Consider the following 18,320-nt stretch of genomic DNA (forward strand, 5'->3'; position numbering starts at 1 on the left):
GTCTCAATCGTCGAGCTTCTTACCAGGCGTGTCTTCACGTTCTTGGTATTGAGGTGATTGTTGTATCTCTGCTAGGTGTCGTGGTGTATGTGCTAGGTGTTCTGATAGTTGTAATAGCTGTGGTGGTGGTTGTCGTCGACGTGGTTGTCGTCGACGTGGTTGTTGTGATAGCTGTAGTCGTCGTGGTTCTCGTGGGTAGATGTTATTATTTGTTGTCCTTTGTCCTTCTAGGGAATTTCGATGGCACTATGGTTGGCGTTGCGACTGGCGTTGCGACTGGCATTGCGGCTGGCGTTGCGGCTGGCGTTGCGGCTGGCGTTGTGATTGGAATGATTCGTTGTGGTTAGCGTTGCCGGTGTGTTTCTGGCTATAGGTGTAGCAGTGGGTTGTGCATGGACGCGGTGTGGCGTGGTATGGGACTGGGTGTGAATGGGTGTTATGGTGCCTGGAGTCGTTATATTTTTTTTGCTGTGATTGTATTTGTTATCGTGATTATGGTTGAAGTATTAATGTGATGAAAATTAATAACTAGTCGTTGCCTAAAAGTAGAAGTAGAGAGCAAATAGATACCTTGCATTTTAAAAGTACTCATTAGCAGTTCATTATAGGTCTCCAAAGTCTTGCCTTCGGAGTACCAAGTGATAGCGAATGATGGTCACTCGAGCAGTTGGGGGTTTGGACACATCAGTTGACGCGTCCAAACCCTAAACCGTAAACAATGACGCGTTCAATTTAGATGGACAAACAGAACAGGGTTAGACCGTATGAGCTCGAGATGGCAAATTTAGATAAGCTTAAACTTGCAATTAAAGACTGGGAATATGAATTCAAGCGGAAGAACGGACGACAGGCAGGAAAAGAGGATATCAAAGAGCATGCAGAGATTGGTGAGTTGACCTGGTTGTGGAGTTGATTTAGCGTTGCTGATCGAGTAGCTGCCGAATACAAAGAATATCATTATTTGAAAAGAAGAGGGAGTGAAAAGAAGGAGCATAAGCATCAACCAGAAATAAGGACTCCGAAACGTGCAAAGCGGAAGATTGAAGTAGCTACACCAGACCGGAATGGGCAGTATGATTTGCCTTATACCGGTAATTCTGCGTCTTCACGAGATTCAGCACGGAGTCAGCGAAAACGAATAGTTATTGGACCAACACCTCAAACTGATGGAAAGGTGTTGGGATTGTTTGATATATCTCCAGATATTATGCTGCTTCCACCTTCACCGTCACCATCCCAGAGAAATGTACTAGTGACGCCTACTAAGCAGAACAGAGACGTTCAGACACCAAAGAAAAATTCTGAAGAACAGCAGATGACGCCGAAATCGGGTACGCTGTCGTATTTTAGACCGGTGCATTCGAATCGGATATTTATGACCCCGTCGCCTCTGAAACCACGGAAAGTCGTGAGAGGGTTGTCAAGTATTCTTGCAGAATTGAAGAGAATTCAAGACGATGAAATTAATGAAGAAGAGAATATAATGCGCGGGATGGAGATGGATATGGTACCATTTAAAGCAATACGAAACAATACAATGGTTTTACCTACAGAGTCTGTGACAAATGAGAAGGAAGTTATAAAAAATGATACCCAGGTTGACGGCACTCAGATTGATCAAGATGAAGATTTTGATGGTGTTGATATACTGGATGAGTATCATTTAGGAGAAGTACAGGAAGGAGACGCCAAAAAATTGATTGAAGAGTCCAAAAAACGGGAAGCGATTAAGTCCAGGGTTGACTATAAGAAAGCAAAGACACAGAAACGAAGTACAAGACGAGTCAAGAGTATGACGACATTTAAGGCTGTGTTTAATATAACTAACAGTTTTATTTTAGTGAGACCTAGTTCAATACGAAATAGTACAGGTGTGGATAGAGAAGAAAGTGAAATTCAATTCACGATCAAAGACGACGACGATGATCAATCTTCGGACGATGCTTCTGGATCAGATTCAGTTAGCGTCACAGATGTGGATGAAGAGTCCGAAGTCAAAAAGACGACAGGCGTGGACTGTCCTTCAATAGGCCCAACGTTAATCCGAGCGAAAGGATCTGCAAAAGTAAATAAGCTAGCTGGAGGTGTATCGAATAACTTTAAAAGGCTTAAAATACGAAGTCGGGGTGGCAATAGAAGATTTCGAGGAATGAGAAGAAAACATTGATATACTACGAAGATTTATTAAACAATATTGTATCTCCGTATTTTGTTTTGTTTTTTTTTAGAACGGACTCGTTCAATTGTTCTAATCGACTTTCAAGAGACACTTTAAAGTTCGAGTCAATCAGAGTTTAATTCTTCTGTATCGTCTATTAACTATGGACAATCTATATGAAATTTTGATATTTTGATTGCAACTATGATTGTTTATACTCTGAATATAGTCAGACAGATGATTATGAATAGAATAAACGTATTTAAGTATGACTGAACGTATAATAAAGAATAGGAGGTCATTTGCGGTAAATTCCGCTTTCTAGAACAGCTAGTTCCTGGATGTCAAGATTCTTCAGTTACTCCACACAAATTCAATCAGCTAGCTTTATATTTTAATTAATTGCTGAATATAAAATACATAAAAGAGAATTATATTAACACATAAACATCTTTCATATAATATAATATCTGACTGACTGACTGACTGACTGACGGTACTTGTCGGCTCCAATTTTATAGAATGTGAGAATGGCGTCCGGGCTCACGCGGGTCGGTGACCGCGCCTCGTTTTCACATACATTTAAGCAAATTACTCAAATCCTTTCCTGAGTTGTTGTTAGAATACACTATACTATACTATATATTTCAACTTATACAAAATATATATTCAATGTCATGAATAAGTCATTAACATAGTTAATATCTATAAAGTATGAAAACATTTAGGATCGCTATCAGACAGCAATTAGCTGCTCTGGTTTGCATATGCGTCTTACTATCTCTTGGTGTCCTTGCTATAGTCCTAGTAAGTTATATGTTTGATCCATATGATACAGTGTCTTATCAGTTTTTTTAAAGGCTGTCGTTACTCAAAACTATGTTCTCGGCCTTAGAGCAGAACGTCTAGAGTTGGTGGCAAAGTTAAAAGCTGCTCAAATCAGGGAGGCAATCACTTTCTACCGTTCACAAGCCCTTTCAATTTCTACTCGTGATACTATTCAAAGAGCTTTAGGACGATACAACGTGGGGAATCATACGGCTCAAAACTGGGAGTCTTCAACGTCGTCTTTTCAAGTGTCTTTAAATTCGCAAGATACTCTGATCAGCGCTACAATCTACAGTCTGGATTTTGTCAGTCTTCTAACTGCTACAAATAATTATACCGAAACATCAGTCGTTGCAGATCTACCTGCACAGCTTTACCCTCTTAGTCTAGGCTATCATCCTGATAAATCGTTGACTGATCTAAATGGTATCTTTATGGGACCGTACGGCGTTGAAAATGAAATTGTTCTTTCAATAACTATTCCAATCTACAACGCTACGTCTGGTCAACTAAATGAAATTGCTGGCTACCTGACCGTTGTTTCCGATGCAAGTCAACTAGCTAGTATGGTGGCAGATCGGAGCGTTTTGTCAGAACCTTCACAGTATTCGCTTATAGGAGCATATCCGGCAATCGACATAAATTCGACGCAATTTGTATATCTCGTACCACCAACATACGACACGTATTTATTTGGAAAGGTCTTTAATGTCGATACCTATGATGCAGCCGAACGCGTGCTTCTTCATCAAGAGTCCGGCTCTATGATTAAAACAGAAAGTGCGACAAATAAAGACGTTTCTACTGGATATTCCCCAATAGATATTGGCTTTTCCAACTGGGCTATCTTGGTCGAGGTTCGAACAAGCGACGTGTATCATCCCATCAACCACCTTCGCAATATCTCACTCGCAACGGTTTTCAGTTTGGCCGCATTCATGTGTATCATTACTCTACCCATTGCACACTTTGCGGTACGCCCAATAGTTAGACTACGAGCTGCCACCGAAAAAACGACTGCTCCTCCGTCTTATTCAGAAGGCGAATCTAGCTATAATGTATCGAATGGTGGCACTGGTAACAGTCAAGACAGTTTTGCACATCATCGTTACGAACAAAGCGATGAAACAGATGAGTTCAAGGCGCCCACGTTTCGTATTCCAGGAATGGTTTATCAGAAACCTCGTCCGTTGATTGTTGACGAGTTGTCGGAACTTACAACAACCTACAATAATATGACCAAGGAACTTCGCAAACAATACGAAAATCTTGAAGACAGAGTACGAGATCGGACTAAGGAGCTTGAGGCCGCTAAGGTGCTCGCTGAATGCGCTAACGAGGCCAAGTCAGTGTTTATCGCAAATATCACGCACGAATTGCGGACACCGCTGAATGGTATTTTGGGCATGACCGCAATATCAATGTCTGAGCAGGACCCGCGTCGAGTGCAGAAGAATTTAGGCATTATATACAAATCTGGTGAATTACTGTTGCATTTGCTTACAGATCTTCTTATTTTCTCGCGTAACCAACTTGGCAAGATGACCGTGGACGAAAATGAATTCAAAATGTCGGAAATAGCTAATCAGATTCGAGCAATTTTCTTGAAACAAGCCATGTCGGTTAAAGTGGGCTTGTCACTTGATCTCATGCCGCAAAAAATTGAGACTATGGTACTTTTAGGTGATTCAAATCGAATGTTGCAGATTATCATTAACTTGATTTCAAATGGTCTGAAGTTCACACCTGAAGGCGGATCTATACAAGTTAGAATTATTTGTCTTGGATCAGTTGATCTCGTGACTGATGGTCGCATCGAGAGCATAACAACATCGCGCAGAGATGTAAGAGACGTGTCTGAGCATAAATCGCAGAATGCTTATAACGAAAAATATGGATATGGAGGCAAAAAAGCAGAGAGCGTCGATCTGGTGGAGACAGAGAAAACTGGTTCGCGTGTGTCACTGAATACTAAAAGTGCTTCTCAATCCATTCGGTCGAAAGAGCAGCGATCATTGTCTGACACTTCGTTCGACAATGAGGAGCAAGGTTTTGGCGAACATGCTAAGTTTTCGGTTCCTGCGATAATTCGATCACAAACCCCACGCTTGACGACTGCTGATATTCAGCGACAGAATTCTGCAATATCAAAAACGGGTGGTATACCGTTGATATCGCCCAGTATCTCGTTCACGTCGCGCTGGAGACAGAAAACGTCTCATAATCGATATAGTACCCCAGAGTCTGGGTCAAGGTTGACCGCACAGTCTGCCCGGTCGGCGTCTCCACACTCACGACCAGCTCAGCCAAAACCTATGACGGACTGCTTTCAGGAAGGGCAGTATTTGCTGTTCGAATTCCAAGTTGAAGACAATGGACCTGGAATTCCCGAACACTTGCATCAGCGCATTTTTGAACCATTTGTGCAAGGTGACCAAGCCCTCTCAAGGAAATACGGCGGCGCCGGACTTGGGCTATCTATTTGCAAACAACTGGCTGAGATGATGAATGGTTCGATTGAAGTCGAATCTGTCGAAGGACTAGGGTCTACGTTTACTCTACGTGTGCGATTACGATATCTTAAAGACGTTGCACTCTCTGTAGTTGAGGATATACCCGAATTAGAGATAAGCGACGGTAGTGCGGTCGAGCCTGAGTGTCCCAGTCCACGCGGTGGTGCACTTTCTCAACTAGGAGCCTCCAGTTTCTTTTTGAATAAAAGCACGACTCAGCCGATGAATGTAATTACGACTTACGATGACACGGACACTATCAGCTCCATGCACTCATCAATTCGGTCTATTGCAGCCAGTTTGAAGGTTCTCATGTCCAGTGCAGACGGGAGCAATACATCAGGTAGTACAAACACTCCGCTTTCACGCGATGAGCTTCCACCACCCACGAGAAAGATTCAGATTTTGGTGGTTGAAGATAACAGAGTAAACCAGCAGGTTGTGCTTCGTATGCTGGCGCTGGAAAGTATTGCCAGTGTTGTTATTGCAAAAGATGGAAATGAAGCTGTTGAAAAAGTGAAATCGCACTGTGTGGATGGGAAGTACTTTGATATTATCTTCATGGACATTCAGGTACGTTACTATTTCTAATTGATAAAGGAAGATACTTACACAGTCTAGATGCCAAATCTCGATGGACTACAAGCTACTCGTATCATTCGCCAAGAGTACTATTACAAGCATCCTATTGTGGCCTTGACAGCATATGCTGACGATTCCAACGTTAAAGAATGCATGGACGCAGGAATGAATAATTTCTTGACCAAGCCTATTAAACGCAGTCAGCTATGCGAGATCTTGGACGAATACTGTGATTCGCGAGAGCGAAACAAGTCAGAAGACTAAGGAAAGCTTACCGGAGCGGACCTGTACGAAGTTAAAGAGTAAATGTCTGGAGTTTTGGATTGGTTTTAGTCGGCTTCATAAAGGCGCTATTATATGTGGAGCTATAGTTTTTAGCATTAGTATTTGAATTATATTAGGTTTCGTATATATTTGCATTTGGGCCAAAAAATGACGAACTAATTACGGGTTATATGCGCGTTCTACCCGCGTCTTACTTTGCTTCAAGGGAAAACTGTCGCGAACAATCAACAAAGTGACAAATGAATATTGACTTTGTGACTTTTTATATCAATACGATTTAAGTAGTCCTGTCTAGTCTAGGACGATGCTTGTCTTACAAAGAAGAGACCTGTATGATCATAACCCTAAATCTAGTCGTAACCCTACTTTAAAACCACTCAACAAATTTACCCGGCCAAGTTCTCTCACCACTTCACGACATCTCCCAAAACGACAAATACAAATCCAACACGAACAGCGAATGCAGACGCTATACAGGGACAAAGAGAACTGTTCAATATGTTTATCAGTAATTTGTGCCAAAGATCTCGCAATACTTCAGCCCTGCCACCATCATTTCGACCTATCGTGCATCTCACGGTGGCTCAGAGTCTCAATCGACACGTCGTGCCCGCTGTGCAAGACCGTCGTGAATAGTATCTCGTTTGACCATGGCGTGAGCGGTAGCTTGATTCTAGCGAACGTGTTTAAACCTCCGCCACGGATTTATCGACGAGAACGCTTGGGGGTTGCGAGAGAAGAAGATAACCATGTTGAGAGATCGTATAGACTTGCGTTGAAACGACGAAGATATGTGTACATCAACCACCTGACCGCGTGCTACGTCGGGAGTAACAAAAAGTCGGGATATACGAAATTACCGGTAGGCCGACACTTCAACGCCGAGATGCAGACGCGTGCAAGATCATTCATCAGGCGCGAACTCGGTGTGTTCCCGTTCCTGCTCACGTCAGATCCGTACAGAGACAACACGCAAACACTGAACACGTCATCGACATCGCGTGAGATTGAGTTTTTAACTGTGTACGTCATCTCACTGCTTCAACTGGTCGACGTACAGACAGCGGAAGGCGCAGACATGGCGTTAAACATCATTTCTGACTATCTCGGCCGGCCGCACGCGAGCATCTTTCTGCACGAACTATGTGCTTTTTTGCGTAGTCCTTGCAAATCGGTAGTCGAGTACGACAGGATCGTACAATACAGAAAATTAGGACGGTTACAGCCAGAAGAGTACGGACAGAGATTAATAGACCTCTCTGAACGGAAAATTGACGACAATGAACGACGATACGGACGTGATGCGTTTAGACATATTCCGAGAGCATATTCAATGAGACGGCGATAGCATTTTCTGGGATTTTGGGGTTTATGGCACATAATTATATTAATTTACACAATGCGAAACATTTACGCATGTCGACTCTGCACTTCCAGCTCCCGATTCTGTATCGTAATACTCTTCGTCTAGAACTTATTAGCATATTTTTACGACAGCTACAGCAACATACCATATGATTAACTTTATAAATACCCACTAACTGCTGCGCAAGTTCAAACATGTTATTTCTCAGCGAAATCACAATAAATTGCGCGTTCTTGGTCCGCTCCTTGATGTAGTTTGCAACAATTGATACGTTTCTGAAATCCAACGCCGCATCAATCTCATCCATCACGTACAACGGCGTAGGCTTGAAATGATGAAGCGCAAACACAAGCGCAAGCGAACTCAACGTCTTCTCACCGCCAGATAAATTGGAAATATTCTTCCAACTCTTTTTCGGCGGCATCACGCTGAACAAAATACCTTCGGAAAACGGATCCAAACTGTCGACAAGCTCAAGCTCCGCATTGCCACCCATCGTAATCATCTGGTACATCTCCTTAAGCTTGATTGAGATCTGAGTGAACCCGGCCATAAACTCGTCCAGCCGCCGCTTGCGGAGATCTTCGTATCGCTGCTTGACAAGGTTCCGACTCGACACTGATTGCTGCAAGTCGGCATGCCGAGTCTCGTACTCCTTCTGCCGACGCTTATAATCCTCCAAAACAGACATGTCAACCTGAACCTTATCATTTTTTTCTTCGATATACGCAATCTCGGCCTTAAGCTCGTCCTTGTCCATATCGTTCAACTCGTCCTCGCTAAACACAGAAAGTTCATAAGTCTCACCATCATCAACATCATGAAGCAACAACCCGACCAACTTCTCACTCCAGTGCCGTAACCGGGCCTTGTTCTCCTTGAGTTCCTTCTCGTTGCGTTCAATCTTGTTGCGAATTTCAAGCTCAATCTGCTTGAACGCGTTTATGCCCTTCATTCGTTGATCCAAGCTCTCCTTCATCTCCACCAATTCCTCCTGGCGCTCTTCAAGCATAAACGAAGCATGATTCGACTTCTTTTCAAACTCACTAGCGCTTTGCTGAACCGAAATCAAATCCTGTGCAACAACTTTCAGTTCGCCTTCAACCTCCAACAATTCCAATTCGGCCGCAGCAACAGCCTTGTTCTGCTTGGCTGAGTCCTTTTCCGTCTTGCGTTTAGACAGCTCGGCGTTGGAAATCTGTTCGTTACGAAGCTCAATCTGCTGCAGTATACCATCAACTTTGGACTTTTGGATCCGAAGCTTGACACCACCAATCTTCATAATCTCCTCCTCAAGCTCCTTAATCGCTTCATCAATCGGCGCCGCATTGTCGCGAAGCGCCTGGATCTCTGCATCAATAGACCCAAGCTTCTTCTGTAAAGCCTTTACCGCGCTATCGTTCGCGGAATTCGAGTTAAGCTCAGATCTCAAGTCATTCAACATCTTCTTGGCGTCAATCAAATGGCTGCTGATGGCTTGAATTTCCAGCTCGACTTTTGAAATCGCGAGCTCGACTTTCGGCTTCCGCTTAACCAGATCCTTCAACGCATTCTCCATCGTGGCGACCTTACTCTGCTCAGCCTGCAACGTTTTCTCACCCGCAGCATATTCGGACTCCATCTTGGCGACGGCTTTTTCAGACACGTCCTGGACAAGCTTGCTGCGCATCATACCGCTCGCAACTTTAGACCCACCGCCACTCATGGTGCCAGACGAGTCAATCAACTTGCCGTCAAGTGTCACTACGCGCCATCTCCGCTTCCCAAACGCAATCCGGTTCGCTTGAGCAAGATCTTTGGCGACCAAAGTGTCATGCAACACACTGTAAAACGCCTGCGCAAACACTGGATCCTTGGGCTTGACTAGATCAAACAGTCTTGGAACGTTTTCCGGTGTCTGGGGTGAAGCCAAGTCCCGTTGTGGCAGTTTATCCAACAAAATGAACATCGATCGTCCAAGATTATGCTTGCGCAGATACTCGATACAAGCCTGACCGGTCTCCACACTTTCCACAACAAGGTTGTTCAAAGACGGTGCAGCAGTCGAAATTGCAACATCATACCGTTCGTCGATGACACCTAAGTTTCCTAGCCGCCCGTGAAATCCGCTGATCCTGCCAGAATCGTTCAGACGCATCAGACTAGTTAGAACGTTACCCTGGCTCTGAGTCGCGTTGAATTGCTGACGCGCATCTTCTGCTTTTTGTCTGGCTATTGACACTTGATCTTTGAGCTCATTCAACGCAGAAACGGCGCCTGCAACTTCACCTTCCCCAAGTTCAATTTGCTCTACAATGTGCTTGTGCTCAACCCTTAATTCTTCAAGTTCCGCTTCCTGCAAATATTAGCATAACTCACTGACAAATATGGCAGCCTCACCTTTCCTCTTCCATTAGATCGTACAGCCTCAATCTTCTTCTCCTGCTCAAGAATAGCCTGCTCATCAGACAAACGTTTGTCGGACAAGATCCGCATTTCACTCTTTGTGACGTCAAGTTCCGACACCTTTGCATTAATTTTTTGATTCCACGGTTCAAGAAACTTCTTCTTCTTTTCAATCTCGTCTGAAATCCCACGCGTCTTGCCAGCCAAACTCTCCTTGACTTCCTCCAACGTTGCCTCTTCGGTCCTTAAATTCTTTTGCAGCTCTAAAATCTCTAATTTTAATCTGCCGACTTCTTCCTCGTAGTTGTCCATCCAGGCTGAAGAACTGCTGACGGACAGCTTTGAGCTTGCAATTAACTTTGTTAGCTTGTCCTGTCTGGCAGCAGCATGTTTCTTGCGTTCCTGGAGTTGCACTAGGTCACGTTCATGTTTGGCAAAAGCCTTTGCTGCAGCTTTTGATTCTGCATGAAGAGCTTCGAGTTCTTGCTTTGCTTGATTATATTCATTAGTATAACTTACAAGACCGTCTTCGTTCCCCTTGTTCTTTTCACATTCTTCTTCTAACTGCTCTGAGAGAGTTGTCTAAAACGTTAGCAGTGAAATCGACCATGTGAAATAACGTACAAGCATCTCTTGCGTGATACCAATATTTTGTTCGCAGTTGACCACATAAATCTGATACAACGCCGATTTCTTCATGGTCAGTTCGTTCTCGTCTTTCAAGTATTTTAAGGCCACAGCACGCCGTTCCTACATCAAGTTAGACGCACCTAAACTATAGCCGTCTATACCTACTTCAAGACCGGATTTCTCCTTTTGTACAATTTCCACACGACCAAGCTTCTCATGACAAACTTCGGTCAATGTCTCGAGCTCCTCTGCAGAATCCTCAATCAATTTCTTATACTTTGCTGTGCCAATGATATCCTCGAGATACTCCAATAATCCATCATCATTGTCGCCTTGTGCTTTTGGTTTCATTTGTGCAATACTTTCAACTTCTCCCTGCAAGATCAAGAACCGTTTATGATCAAGATCTATACCGCGGTCTTTCAAAAGCGACGTAACTTCATTGTAGTTACTATCTCTGTCGTTAATACTGTACTTTGAAGAATTGTTCTTGTATGCTCGTCGAGACACGACCAGTTTGCTATCTGGCACGACAGTCGCCGTTCCATCAGACTGCACGATTGTCAGTAAGAAACAGTTAAATCACAACAGACGCCATACATTATCAATGACATCTTGGAAATGAACCTCTACACTGCAAAACTGCAAATCAGGATGCTGAATCGAGTTGTGAATCAGCGCAGAAATCTTTGCCTGACGCATCTTGCTGGCACGAAACCCAAATACAAACAACAACGAGTCAATCACGTTTGACTTGCCAGATCCATTGGGACCGACGACAGCAGAGAACGAGCTGTGAAACGGACCGATCTCTTGTCTGCCGGCGTACGATTTGAAATTCGTCAGGATCAAGTTTGTGATGACCAATCGCTGCTTCGCTAGTTCAGGTTCTGGCATGACTTGGGTCTTCACGACCATCTCGACCACGGGCTTGATGTTCATTGGTTCTAAAGCAGCGACAGTAATGTTCTGACGAGACGGCGAGATGTCACCCAGCGGAGTCGGCTTTGACGTTATAGTTTCTTGTTCGGGTTTAGAAGTCGCAGATAGAATAGATACATTTTCAGACGTCAGCGTCATTCTTCGTAACCCAGTATTCATACTATGAGTCGGTGATGCGTAAACAGAGTGCACAGGACTAGACCCGGCTATACTAGGCACTAAAGGCGATGACAACTCAAATGATGGCTCGGCAGACTGATCAGCGCTGTCGTTCTCGCTGTCAGACAACACAGGCGTAGTGTGTGGCCGCCTGCGACTCGGTCGCGGTTTAACTGGTTCATCGACAGTTGAGTTCCGCGATCGTGATGTACGTGCCGAAACAAGCTCAGCTGTAGAAGAGCGTGCCCTCAGCTGCCTTGTAGTTCTTGCTGACATTGCGTACGACTGAGTGGATATATAATTGTCGATCAGGGTCGAGATGTTGAATTCCAGATGTCGCGGCGCGTAGACAAACAACTGTCGTTGCCATAGCAACGAATTATGGTTACCCTGCTGAGAACATTAAGCCGGGTAAATAGTTGAAGCGTATTTGACGCGTTGAGCCGCAGTCGCGTCAAGGGGCGCGTTCGTTGAGATCACTTCGTCCATCGCCATCAACACACAAGCACACAACACAGATAGCAATGCCCCACATGGATCGGGATGAAGAGAGGGCCGTGCTTGAGTCCTCTAGCTCACAACAATCGTCTTCTTCTGCTGTGCAAACCTTGGAACATGGGCAGACATCGTCGAGTCCAGTCCAGTCACCGCGGCTTAGTGATGATGATTTGAGTAAGGTTGGAGTTGAAGAGAACTTTTTTACAGATGAAGAAGATGATGAGATTATGAATGAAGTTGAATTGAAGTATGGGAATTGTATTATGAGTGGTGACGACGATGTTGACGAAGAGTAGAATGGAAACAACACCTCCACGCGTTAATGTGCCTTCTGCTCCTGTTAAAGGTAAACAAGTGAATTCTGAGTTGATGCTGCTATTTTATCAAAGACTGTTTCCTTTCAAGTGAGTTCTGTTTCACTACTTCTCTGTGTTTTTCACGACTAATTTCTTACGAAGGGAAGTATTTCACTGGTTAAACCATTTTCCTGCGCCGACTTCTGCTTTTACGAACCGTGAGATTGCATTCACATTACAGAACGATGTTTACATTCGGTACAACGCGTTTGCGAACCACGACGCCATGAAGCGCGAGGTTCTGCGTCTGAACCCGAGTAGATTTGAGATTGGACCGGTGTACTCTGCCAACCCGCGCGACCGCAAGATCGTGCGCAAAGGCGCGTTCAAGCCACTTGAGAAAGAACTGGTGTTTGATATCGATTTGACGGATTACGATGAGATCCGGACGTGCTGTTCTGGGACGAAGATCTGTAACCTGTGCTGGAACTTCATCACGGTTGCCATTAAAGTCATTGATGCGGCGATGAGAAAAGATTTGGGGTTTAAACACATCATGTGGGTGTACTCTGGACGAAGAGGAGCGCACGCGTGGGTGTGTGATAAAAAAGCGAGGATGCTGGATGACCAGAAACGACGAGCAATTGCTGGGTATCTTGAGATCATCAAGGGAGGAGCACAGACTACAAAGAAGGTCAATTTGAAACGACCGCTGCATCCTATGCTAAGGTACGTTGTCGACCATCATACCTGTTTTAACTAACATCATCAGACGGAGTCTGGATCTTTTAAAGACAAGTTTTTCCACTCAGATTCTATCTGAGCAAGATCCATGGAGCACACCGGAAGGTGCCGAGAAGTTACTACGACTACTTCCCGATAAAGGTATGCTTCACTTAAACGTGCTTATAACCTACTAATCTTCAGTGCTAAACCAAGAACTGGCAAAGAAATGGGAATCAAGCAGTCAGTCGAGTGCGAGTCGGTGGGCTGACATTGACTTGCTTGCTCAAAAAGGCGTTTCGAAGGTATGTACTCTACAAAGACATATCAACTGTGCTAACCCGTAGTCACTCGACACCAAGAAATTAATGGAAGCAAAGCAAGACATCGTGCTCGAATACCTTTACCCAAGACTCGACGCCGAGGTTTCAAAACATTTAAACCATTTACTCAAGTCTCCATTCTGCATTCACCCCGGGACCGGAATGGTTTGCGTGCCGATCGACAGTACGCTGCTGGAATCGTTTGACCCGATGACGGTGCCGACTGTAGCGCAGCTGATTCAGGAAATCGATGATTGGGACGCAAAACATGACACGGCGGAGAAATTAGCAGGTCAGTCAGTTAGAATGCGTGGTCTGTTTAGTGCTGACGAACAGATTTTGAAAAAACGTCGCTTAAACCGTACATTGAGCATTTCCATAGGTTTGTGTCTGAACTGATGAAAGAGGAGATGAAGGAAAAACGGAAACTGGAGCAGGAAGAAGGCGAGTCACTTGAGTTTTGAAAACATAGTAAATAGACGTGACATTATTGTACATTTATCTCTTCCTCCGCAGACACAAACTCCTCCTGCTCGCTCTCGACCGACTTACTTCTGTTTTCACGCTTACGTTTCTGGCGATTAGTTTCAAACCCTTCCTGTTTTCGGGGCGGAATGATCTCTTCAAAAGCGCGTTTCCAGTCTCGTAGCTCGACCCATTTCACCATAATCTCAACCACATGATTCGTGGTCAGAACTTTGCGGCCGGAAATGGTGAGAAATTCTGAGATTGGCAGTTTTGCGGTTTTAATTTTCTGGCTCGTGGCCTTGTTTTGACATAGATTCTGCACGTTAGATCATATCGTAGCAACACCTCGATACGTACTTTATATCTGCCTTTGTCAACGATCCCACCAACGATGTACGTCATGTTATCTTCCAACTCTGTCAACGTATTCTCTGAATCTGACGATAAGTACACAATCTTATTTCGCTCCTCGTCGGATTCAGGCACGGCATATGGCAACTCGCTAAACTCAATTCCTCGCCAGACTTTATACTGTGCCTTCATTGTCGTATCAAACCGTTCCTTCAATTTCTTGTCAAACGAACACACTCTAATGTTCATCGGTGTGTCTGATCTTCTGTTCTCGGAATAACACCGCGTCAGCTGGAGTGACAAAGACTGCCTTTCCTTCTCAGTCATCATATCATCAAAACCGCAGTCAATCAAGATTGTGATTGGTACTCGAGTACCCAAATCATTCCTGCCTTTCTTAACTTCCTTCTCATCAGCATTCTGCTCCTTCAACGCCCGCTTCTCAGCTTTCTTCTCCTTCTTCTTGTCTCGCTTGTACTTATTCAACTTGTCCCGGTTTTCCAGCCATTTCACCTTCTTTTGCTCTTTCTTCCACGCGTTCCGTGACATGCCCGCAGGGGGTTCAATCCGCACCCGCTTAAACCCTTCATCCGCCTTGACCGTTTCGACTGGCTCAACTGCCTCTTTCTCCGACATTGCTCACTAAATCGAATCAAGACAAAAAAACCAACTTTGTCATGCATTAAGGTTTACATAAGCCGCACAATCACGTGGTACAATGAGTGACACTATAAGCAATTGTGCGCATGAAGTATTCTACAGATCACGTGCATTGCACCAATGACTGGACGTCAACTCGGTCTGAGATTTGCTTCCTCGACATCGTCAACTCTTAACAGAAAATGGTCTTCACGCAAGAACTTCCTCCAAAAGGTGGTTATGATGCCATTCAATGGAAGGTGCGTTATTTTTCACACTCATTTAGCTAATCACTAACAAACCAGCGAAACTTGCCGTCAAGTAGGTTCAGACCGTCAATATATCTTGGCATCATGGGCGCGGTTAGCATGTTTGGGTTCTACAAGCTTTCGGTCGCGATGAAGGCTAGACGGGAAGAGAAACGAGAGAAGATGTGGGCGAGGATACATTTGGCACCGATGTTGCAGGCCGAGACTGACCGTGACACTGTGCGCAGATATTACGCTACTCAGGCCCGTGAGAAGGAAATCATGAAGGATCATCCAGAGTGGGCAGATGGCAAGCCGGTGTATCATGATGGAAGGTTGCATCTTCCTACGTACGTCTTACTTGAAAACACGGTCAACATTGACTAAACAACATCACAAAACGTCGTATAGATTCAATACAACTTGGGCCCGGTTATGGCTGTCTGTTATAATATATAATTGTTCTAAGTCACTCAATCCATAAACACCACCAATATACCCGTACCGCAAAACTACAAATTTACGAACAGCAAATACACATCGAATCAGACGAGTTTTGCTGCATCCGCTGCTGTCCTCGTATCCCAACAATTCTTATCGTCTGCTTCCCGGCATCATGCCACCACCTTAGAACCTGATTTGCTCGGTCATGGTCCCACCGGCCAGACGAAATCTGCACTTCAACATCACCGTCTGGGAAGTGGAAGTCAGGCATGTAAATCTCGGTAGGGACGTTAGTTGCGTGTCCGTCGATAGCGTAAATCTCCATGCCAAACACAGCCTTGGTGATGTCAAACGAATACGACTGCGGCACACCGGCAGTTTTGACCGGCGTAGGTCGCGCAAAAGCTTCGACCGCCCGCGCCCCAATCGTGTCGGTCGATTGGGCAAACTGCTGTTGTCCGACTGACGACTTGCCTGAAATCAAACTCAGCTGAGAAGACGAGGTTGAGTACGCCAAATCGGCCCGGTGCTTGACATCGGACTTGCTGTAGAAACTCAAATCCTCACCGTTCCAGTTGTCCCCCCACTTGTGCGAGTTGCCGACCGAGTACACCCAAAAGCAGTGATGCATCATAGACCCTTCGAGCGCGTTGATGTTTGCATCCAGTGCCCGGATCTGGGTCGAGTAATCCCCGTCCGCGAACGCTTTCTTGTCGTTCATGTCAAAGGGGATTCCAATCTCGCTCATCAAACAAGGCACGCCAACACCAAAACTGCTCACACCTTCCTGTTTCAAAGTCCGAAGTTGATCGCGCAGACAGTTACGGATCGCGCGCTCGCCAAATCGAAGCGCAAACACAGGACTCCAGTACTTGCCGCGCAACACGCCGACAACGTCCACGTTCCAGATCGAACTCCAGTGCTTCCGGATCAATGTCAAACCGTCGTAATAATGAGGCGTAAAAACCATCCGTGGCCGGACAGAGTTTAGGAAATCAGGCGGAACAGCCATGACCGGAGTCTGGCAAAACAACATCGTGTCGGGTCTGATACCTCGAATCATGTCCGCAAACGTGTTGAAGTGGTCAATAAAATACTTGTCCGCCCAGCCTTCACCTGTCAGATCTGTTCCGTCAGGCGCAGTTTTAAAATAGTCCGGACGCAACAGCTCGCCAGACTCTGAGTCCCAAACGCCATGCAGCGCCCACACGCAATCACCAAGCTCCCATTTAGTATCTCGAGTCCATCCGTACCGGGTATCATCATAATCATCTCCCAGCCAGATTGAAAACTCCTTCCCGTTCACCAACTTGGTGCCAGTTTTGTACGCTCCCAATGCGCCAAAATCAAACACAGAGACCTCAACCGCCCGGCCAGACCCCAAAAGCATCGCCTCGAACGGTGTCGGCGAAGTATAAGACTGCAGTTTTTGATATTCGGGATAAACGGCCAAGTTCGCGTTTCCCAAAAATCCACGAAATGGTTCATTGATAGATTCCCAGCCCAAAATGAAATCGTCGTCGAGTTCGGGATGCGTGTAAACCGCTTGAGCCAGTCTTTTAATTGAACCTAAAAAGTGACTTTGCAAATAATCTTGGATGTTGACGCCGTCAATCACGCATTTCGGAGCAAAATCCCGACCGGCCCAGAACATGGTGAACAGCGTCAGACATGCGAGCCGGTCGTAGTTGGTTGCCCAAGTCATACGCGGGAATGTCGATGGGTCAGGCCATGTGTTTTGGACGACCGCGCCTTCAGTCTCGACAAACATTTTCGGGTCAAGTCCAACTGCGTGAAGTGTCCACATTGGAGCACCAGACCCGCCACTAAACCTGCTCCACTATGTTCATATATCAGCTATTGTCCCATGTATAAGCCATGTTGACATACCGCATCCTGATGAGGGTCCATAAACACGTAAAACCCGTACGTCTTAATCTTCTTCAACAAACCAACCGTACTCTCAATGAACTCATCGTCATATTTGCCCCTACACCATCAGCCTTATTCACTCCCACGACCCCCCACTTACGGTCCGGCATGCTCAATCGCCTCCCACGTATACACGTATCTGATTGTGTTGAATCCCCAGCTCTTGATCCTAGCCAAATGTACGTCCGCATCGTCAAGCGTAAACGGCCGGCCGACAAAAGACACATTGTCGCCATCAAAGAAATTGTCAAGCACATGCGACGGGGTCGAAGGCGACGACGGTAGCTTCGAATCTGCGGCAAGATTAATACCGCGTAATGTCAGCACTCGGTCATCTCTGTCCCTAAAATTGCCTGAGTCATCGATCGAAACTGTAAATGGCATCTTTTTCGGTGGTTGCTGATTGTGCCTGGAGTGATTGCCGCGAGCCGGTCGAGATCTCGCAATATAGACACAAGACCCGCGCTTACACATGCGGCTCTAAAGCTTGTGCAGATTGCAGCAGATACGGCATATAAGCATAATATGCAGCACATTAAAGCAATACGTG

At 45.3% G+C, this 18,320-nt stretch overlaps 9 protein-coding genes across 9 annotated transcripts; 6 read left to right on the top strand and 3 right to left on the bottom strand.

Annotated features, from left to right (window-relative positions):
* Nucleotides 1-542, top strand: V1512DRAFT_110894 (uncharacterized protein; the record flags this gene model as incomplete). The annotated part of the gene is made up of 1 exon (XM_066912891.1): nucleotides 1-542. A coding segment is annotated over one exon (347 nt), but the record flags the coding sequence as incomplete, so codon positions are not given.
* A 233-nt stretch (nucleotides 543-775) lies between these two features.
* V1512DRAFT_255350 (DNA replication/checkpoint protein) lies at nucleotides 776-2,167 on the top strand (the record flags this gene model as incomplete). The annotated part of the gene is made up of 2 exons (XM_066914801.1): nucleotides 776-887; nucleotides 936-2,167. The coding sequence occupies 2 exons, from the start codon at nucleotides 776-778 to the stop codon at nucleotides 2,165-2,167; spliced, it is 1,344 nt and encodes a 447-aa protein (XP_066769203.1).
* A 580-nt stretch (nucleotides 2,168-2,747) lies between these two features.
* Nucleotides 2,748-6,603, top strand: V1512DRAFT_268194 (uncharacterized protein). Its single transcript, XM_066917424.1, has 3 exons — nucleotides 2,748-2,965; nucleotides 3,019-6,072; nucleotides 6,121-6,603. Exons 1-3 carry the CDS (start codon nucleotides 2,873-2,875, stop codon nucleotides 6,343-6,345), a joined length of 3,372 nt encoding a protein of 1,123 aa, XP_066769204.1. The 5' UTR covers nucleotides 2,748-2,872; the 3' UTR covers nucleotides 6,346-6,603.
* Nucleotides 6,604-6,789: 186 nt separating this feature from the next.
* On the top strand, nucleotides 6,790-7,969 carry V1512DRAFT_268196 (uncharacterized protein). Its single transcript, XM_066917425.1, has one exon. The coding sequence runs from the start codon at nucleotides 6,827-6,829 to the stop codon at nucleotides 7,712-7,714; it is 888 nt and encodes a 295-aa protein (XP_066769205.1). The 5' UTR covers nucleotides 6,790-6,826; the 3' UTR covers nucleotides 7,715-7,969.
* V1512DRAFT_213174 (RecF/RecN/SMC) lies at nucleotides 7,777-11,827 on the bottom strand (the record flags this gene model as incomplete). Its single annotated transcript, XM_066913583.1, has 6 exons — nucleotides 7,777-7,833; nucleotides 7,878-10,067; nucleotides 10,112-10,699; nucleotides 10,742-10,867; nucleotides 10,913-11,299; nucleotides 11,348-11,827. The coding sequence occupies 6 exons, from the start codon at nucleotides 11,825-11,827 to the stop codon at nucleotides 7,777-7,779; spliced, it is 3,828 nt and encodes a 1,275-aa protein (XP_066769206.1).
* A 545-nt stretch (nucleotides 11,828-12,372) lies between these two features.
* On the top strand, nucleotides 12,373-14,152 carry V1512DRAFT_272838 (uncharacterized protein; the record flags this gene model as incomplete). Its single annotated transcript, XM_066917705.1, has 7 exons — nucleotides 12,373-12,593; nucleotides 12,643-12,750; nucleotides 12,805-13,371; nucleotides 13,415-13,527; nucleotides 13,570-13,670; nucleotides 13,713-13,980; nucleotides 14,025-14,152. The coding sequence occupies 7 exons, from the start codon at nucleotides 12,373-12,375 to the stop codon at nucleotides 14,150-14,152; spliced, it is 1,506 nt and encodes a 501-aa protein (XP_066769207.1).
* A 71-nt stretch (nucleotides 14,153-14,223) lies between these two features.
* On the bottom strand, nucleotides 14,224-15,065 carry V1512DRAFT_192675 (guanine-1-methyltransferase-domain-containing protein; the record flags this gene model as incomplete). Its single annotated transcript, XM_066913145.1, has 2 exons — nucleotides 14,224-14,472; nucleotides 14,514-15,065. Coding segments are annotated over 2 exons (801 nt in total), but the record flags the coding sequence as incomplete, so codon positions are not given.
* Nucleotides 15,066-15,299: 234 nt separating this feature from the next.
* Nucleotides 15,300-15,866, top strand: V1512DRAFT_230666 (GRIM-19). The gene is made up of 2 exons (XM_066913961.1): nucleotides 15,300-15,406; nucleotides 15,452-15,866. Exons 1-2 carry the CDS (start codon nucleotides 15,350-15,352, stop codon nucleotides 15,779-15,781), a joined length of 387 nt encoding a protein of 128 aa, XP_066769209.1. The 5' UTR covers nucleotides 15,300-15,349; the 3' UTR covers nucleotides 15,782-15,866.
* On the bottom strand, nucleotides 15,752-18,176 carry V1512DRAFT_268206 (glycoside hydrolase superfamily). Its single transcript, XM_066917426.1, has 3 exons — nucleotides 17,871-18,176; nucleotides 17,729-17,828; nucleotides 15,752-17,678 (listed from the first exon to the last, which is right to left on the bottom strand). Exons 1-3 carry the CDS (start codon nucleotides 18,152-18,154, stop codon nucleotides 15,915-15,917), a joined length of 2,148 nt encoding a protein of 715 aa, XP_066769210.1. The 5' UTR covers nucleotides 18,155-18,176; the 3' UTR covers nucleotides 15,752-15,914.
* Nucleotides 18,177-18,320: the final 144 nt, after the last annotated feature.

This window comes from Lipomyces arxii (genome assembly GCF_038497795.1).
Source record: "Lipomyces arxii strain Phaff 12-163 unplaced genomic scaffold V1512scaffold_32, whole genome shotgun sequence".
Taxonomy (NCBI): Eukaryota; Fungi; Ascomycota; class Lipomycetes; order Lipomycetales; family Lipomycetaceae; genus Lipomyces; species Lipomyces arxii.

Coding starts and splice junctions, on each gene's coding strand:
- V1512DRAFT_268194 (XM_066917424.1), top strand. CDS start 2,873: ATGAAAACATTTAGGATCGCTATCAGACAGCAATTAGCTGCTCTGGTT. Junction 2,966..3,018: donor GTGTCCTTGCTATAGTCCTA/GTAAGTTATATG, acceptor GTTTTTTTAAAG/GCTGTCGTTACTCAAAACTA. Junction 6,073..6,120: donor TTATCTTCATGGACATTCAG/GTACGTTACTAT, acceptor TACACAGTCTAG/ATGCCAAATCTCGATGGACT.
- V1512DRAFT_268196 (XM_066917425.1), top strand. CDS start 6,827: ATGCAGACGCTATACAGGGACAAAGAGAACTGTTCAATATGTTTATCA.
- V1512DRAFT_230666 (XM_066913961.1), top strand. CDS start 15,350: ATGGTCTTCACGCAAGAACTTCCTCCAAAAGGTGGTTATGATGCCATT. Junction 15,407..15,451: donor ATGATGCCATTCAATGGAAG/GTGCGTTATTTT, acceptor CTAACAAACCAG/CGAAACTTGCCGTCAAGTAG.
- V1512DRAFT_268206 (XM_066917426.1), bottom strand. CDS start 18,154: ATGCCATTTACAGTTTCGATCGATGACTCAGGCAATTTTAGGGACAGA. Junction 17,829..17,870: donor GCGATTGAGCATGCCGGACC/GTAAGTGGGGGG, acceptor CTGATGGTGTAG/GGGCAAATATGACGATGAGT. Junction 17,679..17,728: donor TGGACCCTCATCAGGATGCG/GTATGTCAACAT, acceptor ATATGAACATAG/TGGAGCAGGTTTAGTGGCGG.